At 36.6% G+C, this 10,807-nt stretch overlaps 2 protein-coding genes across 2 annotated transcripts; one reads left to right on the top strand and one right to left on the bottom strand.

Annotated features, from left to right (window-relative positions):
- Positions 1 to 1,939: 1,939 nt before the first annotated feature.
- Positions 1,940 to 5,705, top strand: LOC108460303 (probable anion transporter 5). The gene is made up of 2 exons (XM_017759749.2): positions 1,940 to 2,339; positions 3,571 to 5,705. The coding sequence occupies exon 2, from the start codon at positions 3,721 to 3,723 to the stop codon at positions 5,047 to 5,049; it is 1,329 nt and encodes a 442-aa protein (XP_017615238.1). The 5' UTR covers positions 1,940 to 2,339; positions 3,571 to 3,720; the 3' UTR covers positions 5,050 to 5,705.
- Positions 5,706 to 5,884: 179 nt separating this feature from the next.
- Positions 5,885 to 10,577, bottom strand: LOC108460302 (monosaccharide-sensing protein 2-like). Its single transcript, XM_017759748.2, has 6 exons — positions 10,300 to 10,577; positions 9,914 to 10,054; positions 8,301 to 8,867; positions 7,241 to 8,184; positions 6,746 to 6,933; positions 5,885 to 6,523 (listed from the first exon to the last, which is right to left on the bottom strand). The coding sequence occupies exons 2-6, from the start codon at positions 9,990 to 9,992 to the stop codon at positions 6,079 to 6,081; spliced, it is 2,223 nt and encodes a 740-aa protein (XP_017615237.1). The 5' UTR covers positions 9,993 to 10,054; positions 10,300 to 10,577; the 3' UTR covers positions 5,885 to 6,078.
- Between the last annotated feature and the right edge of the window lie 230 nt (positions 10,578 to 10,807).

Genomic DNA, 10,807 nt, shown 5'->3' with positions numbered 1-10,807 from the left:
CCCATGGCAAGAAAAATCCAATGCACGAAAGGAGCGAAACATCTACGATGGTGGTTGTCCAACATATGAAGGAACAACCACCAACAACGACTCAGACTTATTTGACGCAGCAATATTTGCAAGAAAAGAATTTTGAGATAGATACCGTTGTTGTCAGGCTTCAACATCCAAAAGAGTTGTCGAAACACTTTGAAGATCAAAGAGAATCTTGCTCATAGTTATAATCGAAACCACATAATTGAAATGGTTGATTGTTGCTCCTCCAGAGAAACACTCTAACCACACCCCTCCAACAAGTCACAAAGATGTTTAACCTTGGCGAGATAGGCAGACATTGAAAGATCATTCTTTTTAAGACTATGGAGTAAAGACTTATAGCACATAGCCTTAGTAGTGGAATGACTACCAAACAAACGCATGAGTGCCTCCCTCAACTCAAAAGCAGAGCCAGAACTCACAACTAATTAGTTATGAAGAGAAGCACTTACAGTGGAGAGAAGCCATGCTACCAACATCGAATCTTGCTGCTCGTATTGAATAAACGCCGGATTCTCACTGGACACACCCTAATCATCAACCACTATTCGCAGTGGTCTAGCAACAATTCCATCGACAAATGATTGTAACCTATGCATCTTAATCACCAATAAAACATGTTGCTTCTAGACTAAGAAATTTCTATCGTCAACAAGTATTGCCACCTTTTGAGATGCAAAGGCAAATAAATTAAGAAAGTTTTCAGTCGACTCTATTGTCAAAACTCAGCTCAACAATCAACAAAAATATACACTCTGATACCATATTGAAACCTCAAGAATTGAGAAATTCATTCATATATTTTTCATACATATTTATACAGCAATTGGTTACAACTACTTAGTAACTGCATTATACCATACGCTAACTAAGATAGTTAGACTATTATTCTAATAAATAAAACGGTTTGTAACTAGATTTTCTACTAAATCAAACAAATGTTTTAATATGGTTATTTTCAAAACTCTAATAATCCTGCTAGGCCATTTCGGTGACTGATGTAATCTTTTAAATTCGGGTCTAACGTCTAGGTCAGGTTGGGAAGGTTATAAACAGTTTTTTATTTTAAAAATATTTTTATGATTTTCAATAAATATATAAAGAAAATAATATTTTTTTTGCTACATGGTAATTTTTAATTGGTTATCTTTTTTTTTTTTAAATAGACTTAACGGTTTGACTGACGACAAAGGTATCAACTTGGAGAAAAAAATAGTTTAGGTACCAGGTTGGGGGGAGGAAATAGTTTAAGTACCACTTGTGATAAAAAAAATGTTTTGGGACCAAAATGAGAAAAATGACATAGTTTAAGTACCAATTTATAAGTTTAGTATTTTTTAAAATAGACTTAATAATTTAATTAATAGATGTACTAATTTAAGAAAAAAGTAATTTAAAATACCACTTGAAAGAAAAAGTTTAAATACCCAAATGGAACAAATATATAATTTAAGTACCGATGTATAAAAAAAAGTAGTTATATTTCAAATCAAGATCACTCTAGTCGGTTAATATGCTTATGGGGTTATAGACATCCATCTAATTTACAACACAAACAAGTATCTTACATAGGTATAAAATTAAGTAGTTTCATATATTTTTATTATATTTCTACTAATATTTTAATTTTTAATTGTTAAATTTATTAATGTAATTGTATTTATAGTATACGTAATTATTCGAATCAAAACGATATATTTATCACATTAATATATATTAAATTACTGAAATTTTTATTTTTACATAAAAGAGATAGTTAGACATTTTAATTTAGTACAAATTTAACAAGCATTATTTACATAAATAAAACATAAATATTATATGTAAGTGTCAATTCACGTTATTCCCATTTTTATTTTTCTCCTATACAAATAATTCTTGTATGTTTGTTCCACTTGATAAATTAGAAAATTTAACTTAAAAAGTTATTCGATTTGGTTTTTTTAAAAAAATCTTAAATTGGTTAAATTAGAAACAAAGTTTCCATTTCCATCTTTTTCTTTGAATCCAAACAAAAAAAATTACAAAGGAAAAAAAACTAGAAAATTGGAATGAGATGGGTGGGGGCATCACATCGCATTGCATCCAGCGACAGAGAAGAAGCAAACGAACACGTGAATTTTAGAAATTTAGTAGTTTTCTTCAGTAGGACAAGCCCTTTCAACACGTTGACTTCCTCCCCTCTCCCTCTCCCTCTCCCTCTCCCTCTTTCTGTCTTAGGGTTTTTCTTTCTTACCAATGTGCTTTTCTTTCTTGGATTTAGCTTCTTCCATGGATTCCCAATGACACCCAGATTTTACAAGGTATGTTTTTAACGTCTTCCTGCTTTCTGGGCCTTTCTTCTTTTCTTGTTTCAATCTTCCTTTCTCTCCTTGTTTTATTTTGCTCTCCTTCTGTTTGTTGAAATTCCCCAATTAATTCCATTTCTTGCTTCTTGTTTTTTCTTAAGAAATGTGGGATTGTTTGTTAGTAAGATTTTTTGGGTTTTTGTTTTTCTCGTTCATTTACGAAAAGAAAACGAATTTTAACTGAAACTCAGCTCTTTGATTATTTGATCCCCGTTTCATATGATGAGATCCGAAGTGATCTTTTCTTCTTGTATTTGGACTGGGCTTGAAAATGTTTGTTTTGTTCTTGAATTTGTTAGTACTGGGTGGATTAGTTCATTCAGGTAGTAGATATTTGATACAATGGTTAACATAATTGAATCAATGTACTTCACAAGATATTGATTAAAATTTTAAACCCAATTTTAATGGTAAAATATCATGGTGTCATGGAGTTGCAAATGCTGGTCCTCATCCATTGTTCAAAGTTCATAAAGTTAGAAACGTCTAATGTAAATTTCTTGGCCAATCAGTTCCATTGGCTAGATGGTTTGACCGATATTATCAGATTTGTTTGTTTTTAGCCTAGTGTTTGTAATGTCTGTTAATGAGTTTCTTCTTATAAACTTCTTTTGATTCTTAGGCTCAGATGTGAACGACTAAAACATTTGCTTCCCCCATTTTCTTTTTCCTTTTATATGATTTTTTTTAACACTTAACTTAGGTTGGAAACTTCTCTTATCACATTATTTGTTGAGGCTAGAGGCCAAAGTTTACTTCTTGCTAATATCAACAATCTTTTACAACAAGATTTTGATGTGCTGTAACAATCTGTTGACCAATATTTCCATGATTGGCTTTTGCAAACACTGCAGCTTGTAAACTTTTACTTGTGTCTAAATATGGATGTCATTTCTCTCCCTTTTTCTATTTGTGGATTCAATATTTTGGGTGAGATATGCTGGGGAAACTCTTTTCATGGTCATAACAATTTTTTTTATCTGATATCTTGGACCATTTTTTTGTGTCATCCATCCCTAAGAAGTCAAGTTAGTGAAGGTTTTCACTTGAACTTTCACTAATAAAGCAAATCAAGCAGGGATTCCTTCTTGACTTATGCCTACGTAACATTTAGCTTTTGCAAGCTGATTTGATGGTGCTTTGTCCCGCATTTTAAATATTTGAATGATTTTTTTTTTCCATCCAGGCCTTGGGAGTTTATTGAAGCTATGAGGCAGTGACGAAGAAACTGCTGTCTTGATGAAATGCTTGTTAATTGGGGTCGAAAGCCTAAGTTAGATGGTTGATTTGTTTGAAGACAGTTGACAAAATAAAGATTCCTATATAAAAGTGAATTATGAAGTCGATGAAATTCCCAAAGCGATACTTAATTGTCCTTTTAACCTTTGTCAGCACATGTGTATGTTATATAGAACGTGTGGGTTTCTCCATAGCATACACAGTTGCAGCTGATGCTGCTGGGATTAACCAATCAAGCAAAGGGACAATACTATCAACATTCTATTACGGTTATGCTTGTTCTCAGGTACCTGGGGGATGGGCGGCTCAAAAGATCGGGGGAAGGCAGGTTCTTCTTCTCTCATTCGTTTTATGGTCATCAACATGTTTTTTGGTTCCACTAGATCCCAATAGAGTCACTATCTTGGTTGTTGCTCGCTTGCTCGTTGGTGTGGCACAAGGTTTCATCTTCCCTTCTATTCACACTGTCCTAGCACAGTGGGTACCACCACATGAGAGGTCAAGATCTGTTTCGCTTACAACTTCGGGGATGTACCTAGGTGCAGCTATGGGAATGCTTGTCCTTCCTAGCCTGGTGAAGTTCAGAGGTCCCCAATCTGTATTTATTGCAGAAGCAGCATTAGGTGTCATCTGGTCTTTCTTTTGGTTTAAATATGCAACTGACCCCCCTCGATCTGAGCATCAGAAAGCCACTGCCACTGGTTTTGGAGAATCTTTATTACCTACCAAAGCAAGTCAGAAGATAAAAGTGGAGAATGGAGGAACCACAGCCACAACTTCTGAAATCCCGTGGAAGAGAATTTTAGCCAGCAGGCCTGTTTGGGCAATCGTGGTAAATAATTTCACATTCCACTATGCCCTTTATGTATTAATGAACTGGCTGCCAACATACTTTGAGCTGGGCCTCCAGCTCAGTCTTCAGGAAATGGGTTCTTCTAAGATGTTGCCTTATTTCAACATGTTCATATTCTCAAATATCGGTGGGGTTCTTGCTGACCACTTGATCACCAAAAGAATAATGTCCGTGACTAAAACTAGGAAGTTCTTGAACACTGTAGGATTTATAGTCTCTTCTCTTGCATTGATGGCACTACCAATCTTCAGAACATCAGCTGGAGCCATTTTCTGTTCTTCTGTGGCTCTTGGTTTCTTGGCGCTCGGAAGGGCTGGGTTTGCGGTGAATCATATGGATATTGCACCCAAATATGCAGGAATTGTAATGGGTGTCTCTAATACAGCTGGCACCCTAGCTGGGATCATTGGGGTTGATATGACTGGAAAGCTTCTCGAAGCTGCTAAAGCTGAATATTCAGATCTTTCTAGTCCAGAAAGCTGGAGAACAGTCTTTGTCATCCCGGGATTGCTCTGCGTATTTAGCTCTTTCATATTCTTGCTATTCTCAACGGGGGAGAGGATTTTTGACTGAAATAAGCGCTGTAAACTTCTAAGTTTTTACTTGGTATAGCCGTAAATCATCAAGGGCTTCATACGCAAATCGGTCGTTGTGATTGGTGAGGTCTCTGATGTCATGAAATCTAAACCCTTCCTGGGACAAATATATTTAATTTCAGAATAGCATAGAAGGTCAAAAAGCAATCAACATAAACCAGTAGGTATTAGAAATCATTTTTTTGATTGTTAACATGAAGAGCTTATGTGTTTATTTTTTAACAGTGAGATTAGCTGGATTATTTCACTTCAAATTTATGCATATGAGAACTCAAGCCAAGCAAGTTGCTATTATGAATGCAGTGGGGACATCATGCTTCTGATAAATACCTATGATGTTAGTAAATTTTTGTTGTTTCTACTTAACCCTGTGCTTGAATCAATTTGATGTATAGTTGTGAAGATGGTGGATGAGCGGTGGCTGCTAGTGGTGGCCGTGGTGGTTCTACAAATTTGCTTCTTATGACTGACCATTTTACAGGACCACCGTTCTTCATGACTATGTTGGATATGAGTGTCGGATACGAGTATTTTTAATTTATTCCAAGTTTTCTCATGTGTTTGGAGGATCCATGGGTTATATCTCATACTCGTTCAAGATATAAATGTCATACATGAGCATTTTAAGAAAAACCCTGTTTTTATTTATAAATTTGAAAAAAAAAAATATCCGGCCGCCATTGTTGAAACAAGCCCAATTTATCGATTAGTTAAGTTAAAACATCTCAACAATTGACTCGAATTAAGCTAAAACATAAAGAATTATGTTTAGTTTACTTCGTAGTCGATTAATTTCAAACTAAAAGAGAGGATTTGAAGAAAACTTTAAATGTCATTTAGAAAACTGTAACAAATAGAAAATCATGTTTGGTTTTTTGTTCTTTTTTTAAATCTTTCTACATAAATCGAACTGCCTAATTGACAATAAAATGAAAAGGAAAAAAAAAGATAAATTTGAACAGCCGTCAAAACTTTCAAACTATCCATCAAATATATGTAACCAAACTCAGTTGTTCTTGGCAGCTGCAACTTGCTTCGCACCAACGGAAAAGAACTCCGTAATGACTTCGAGAGGCATGCCTTTGGTTTCGGGTACTTTTAAGAACACAAACACCCACGATATAACACACACGACCGCGTACATCCCGAAAACACCGGCTAAACCGACTGATTTGAGCAGCACTGGGAGTGAATATGTGACGATGATGTCGCAAATCCAGAATGTAAGGGCACACATAGCAATGCATAAGCCACGAACCCGTGTCGGGAAGATCTCAGCACAGAGTATGTTTGGGATTGGCCCGAATCCCATGACGAAGAAACAGAAGTAGAGAACAACACTAACGGTTGAGATCGCTGCGTGCACAACATTCCCCATTTTTACCACACTTCCGATGACTAAGACGAGAAGGGATATTATCAGGACCGGGAGTGTGGAGAGTAGCAAACTCCTGCAACGGAGGAAGACATTGGTAATCAACAAAATCCACCATCATAATATCAGAAAATTAGAGACAATAACCGCAAGTATGCCAACAGAAAGGTACATGAATAAAGGTTGAGCAATTTCCGCTCAAAACTAAATCTTTAAATTCTGAGTGCCAACAGATATGTGTTTCCAGGTGAGCTTTCTTATAATTTCAAAGGAACCCGGAAAAGGAAAAAAAACATACCTTCTACCAGCAATATCCATAAGCCGCATAGCAACCGCTATACTTGGAAGCATCAGCAAGGTTGTAATACCACTGAGAAGCAGTGAGGCAGAAGATGAACTGATCCCCAAGTTCGAAAGAAGAACTCCGACTCCCGCCTGCTCGAGAATTTGTGGAGTGTAGTATAGAACTCCATTTATACCAGAAAACTGCATGTAAAAAGGAAAGAATAAAGAACGGTCCTCAATAAGCCAATAATGCAAAGCCGGAAAACAGTATTGCAAATGTACTATCCCGTGTACACCATTACCACACATTTGTGTGATCAAGGCAATATATATATACATGTGCGTGTGTGTACTACATCAAACCCGACTGATTCCTAAAACAGTAAAGCAGGATGTAATGCAGAGCTGTAAAGAAGTGATTTTAAGATGAGAAGCATGAAGATAGCGAGCAAAAAAGTCTATTCAAGCCATTTGCTAGAAAGATAATTGTGGTTAGGTTCTGTGTTACCTGCTGAAGTATTTGAATTCCGATCCCTACTACTAAAGCATGCTTGACTCCTGGTTCAAAGATATCTTTCCAACTTGGTCCCTTTGCAGTTTCAGCTGGATGAACCATAGCCGGTCCAACCGGATGTTGTTTCATAAGCTCGCTGGCATAGAGGGCTGGCTCACTCACCAAGGCAGCAGCCTGGACATACTCACTGTCTACAGGGGCCTCATTACCGGGAAGAGAAACCAGTGATCCACGCCTCGAGCCAGGTACACCCTCTTGGTGCAAATAAATTCTTTTAAAGCCCCCTTCCTTTTTTCCATCTGGGCCTACTTTTTCAGACAATTGCCATGCAATCTGCCAACCACCACCAATACCCATGCTACCAACTTGTTCTCCGGTAGTTGATTGCATTAGACTACCGTGTCTTAAGCTCGTAAGGCTTCCGTGGTTAGTTGGAACTATGTCCTTATCCAAACTGGTTGTTTGTCGTGAGATCAAAGGACTATGTAAATTGTCATCAGAATCACCACCACCACCATCAGATGGGTAGTCCTCGCCTTCTCTGGGAACAATATCATCATCCCACTCTTCATTTCTAGCTTGATTACCTCCCACGCTGAACATGCTACCAAAATGCGGAAAAAGTGCGCTACGCATACTTCCTGTTTCTGGGACCTTCTCATGGACACTTCCAAAGAGGGTGACAAGAGGATCAACAAGACCAAGAGCGCTCTGACTAGCCATGCTTCCATGCCGAGACACGATACCAAGAGAACTCTGTCCTGTGACAGGTCTGGCCACCCAGGAAAGACCTTCTTCAGGTCCATATAACTTGATTTGATCCTTATCATCTGATATATCTTGGTCTTCTATGTCCTCATTGGCCGGACCAATTATATACTCCTCTATCGATGTTTCACCTCCAACACCAAGTCCCTCCACTAGCAATGCCATCTCACCTGTTCATTTCAAATAATATTAGTACCATCAGTAGGATAGCTTCAGATGGCAAGTGCAATGTAAATAGAGGTAGGGGAAAAAAGAAGAGATTAAAAGAGACCGAGGATGAACTAACCAGCAACATCTTCCCTGCCACGTAGTCTCTGCAAAACTTTTTTTGCCTCACTCATTCGTCCTTTACTTACGAGCCATCTCGGGGACTCAGGCAAGAAGAAAATGGTTAATATAAAATATATAAGAGATGGAATAGAAAGAACTCCAAGCATCAATCTCCAATTCGGTAATTCCGATAATGACATTCCGAAAACCATGCAATATGAAAAAAACATTCCGATGGAACCAGTAAACTGTGGAAGGGTATTTAGCAACCCCCTTATTTCGGGTGGTGCAGTTTCGGATATGTAAACTGGGACCAGAGTTACTGCCAAACCAACCCCAAAACCATCCAAAAGTCTTGCCAAAAGTAAGATATAAACATTAGGAGACCATAACATTACAAGACCACTAACACAATAAAGAACAGACGAGATAATTAGCATTGGACGGCGGCCTAGCCAGTCCGATATGCCTCCCGAGCAGGTAGTAATGCAGGTGGCTCCAATAAGAGACATGGCTACAATCAGGCCTTCTATAGTTGGTTCGCTTTCCAAACTAAACTCTCTCTTTATGTATAGAACAGCACCTGCAACGTGGAACACAAAGAGGATAACTAATCAATTGATCTAAAGAGATGGCAAAACACCCTTTATACTGACGTAGAGAAGAACTGTATATGTTAATCATTAAGGGAAGAAAAACCCCATTAATCCAATTATATCATCAACTCGAATTCACCACAGATTTTTGACGTATGAAAGCTATCATTTTGGTACAAAAAACTGAATTTTCAATGTTGAACTACATATATATAGCAGTTCATGAAACCAAAGAGGATAACCGCATATGTTAATCATTGAGTAAACCCCATCAATCCAATTAGATCAACTCAAATTTACAAATAGATCTTTGACATATGAAAGTTTTCATTTTAGTCCAAAAGAATGAATTTTTCGATGTTGCAATACATATCTTAATCAATCTAAAGAGATGGAAAAACACCCGTAACTCTCAAGTAGAGAAGAACTATATATATTAATCATTAAGGGAAGGAAAACCCCATCAATCCAATTGGATCATCACCTCAAATTCACCATAGATCTTTGACATATGAAATCTATCATTTTGGTCCAACAAGACTGAATCAACTAATATTCAATGTAATTTGATAAATAAATAAATAAACTAATTATTCAATGTGAAGAGATGGCAAAACACCCTCTACATTTAAGTAGAGAAGAACTGTACATATTAATCATACAGGCAAGAAAAACACCATCAATCCAATTAGATCATCACCACCATAGATCTTTGACATATGAAAGCTATCATTTTAGTCCAAAAGAGTGAATTTTCAATGTTGAATTACATAGAGCAGATGATGAAACCAAACATGATAACTAATTAATCAATCTAGAAAGATAGCAAAACACCCTTTACACTGAAGTAGAGAAGAACTGTATAAATTAATAATTAAGGAAAGAGAAACTCCATAAATCCAATTAGATCATCAGTCACCTCAAATTCACCATAGATCTTTGACCCATGACAGCTATCATTTTTAGTCCAAAAAACTGAATTTTTTATGTTGAACTAGATATGTATAACAATTTAAGGAAGTAAATGAATTACCTGCAATGGTGGCATTATCCCATCCTTGCAGCAAGTTACCAATTGCTGCTGCAACAGCTACAAGCACAGCTCCACTCATTTTTCACGCACAAAAAAGAAAAACCCCCAATCCTTTAAACACTGAGCACTAAACTAAGTAACCTGAAAGTGAAACAAACCAAACCAAGACCATGGATCAAAAATTAAAAAAAAAAACAGTGCCAGATACAGCATCTGAACTGGTATCAGATCACAGTCTCCATACACCCCCCTCCCCAAAGAACAAACTTGACTATGTATCAAAAGAGAGAAAACCCAAGATGGGAAAAAAACAAAAAAAATCGAAATAAAAAAAAAAACCAGGTGTCTAAGTTCAATATAAAACCATAAAAAGCTGGAAACTTTACCTAGGGAAGCAAAGCAAAGGCAGATATAGAACAAACAGAAGCAAAAAGCTGCTGATAAAAGAGTTTCAGGAATCATCAGATATAGAAAAGGCCATAACAGACTGTCATCACCTTTGGAATCGAATAAAAAAGAGGTACTTGGTGACTGAGGAGTGACGAGATTTTATTTATTTATTTTTCACAATAAAGCAATATATATATTAAGGGTAAAGTGACCTCATCAACAAGGGAGGAAGAGAAAGGCAAAGGTTAAAGCAAAAGAGAAGAAAACCCAAAAGAGTAAGAATGGGTTAATTGCAACTTGCCCCAACCCTTATACCTCTCCCTAATTTGCACGTATTGGATTGCACTTTACTGGTCACACTCAATCTGTAAAATTTGTGTTTCACTTTACTTGCTCATCTTTGTATCATCAATAGTTTAAAGCACTTTTTTTGTATTTTTTTTTTTTTTTAGGTTGGGGGGAGGGTGTGGGTGAGGGGTTAAAATAAATTTTCGATATAAAATA

The sequence above is a fragment of the Gossypium arboreum genome, chromosome 4 (assembly GCF_025698485.1).
Source record: "Gossypium arboreum isolate Shixiya-1 chromosome 4, ASM2569848v2, whole genome shotgun sequence".
Lineage (NCBI taxonomy): Eukaryota > Viridiplantae > Streptophyta > Magnoliopsida > Malvales > Malvaceae > Gossypium > Gossypium arboreum.
This window is presented reverse-complemented; position numbering and strand designations above follow the sequence as displayed.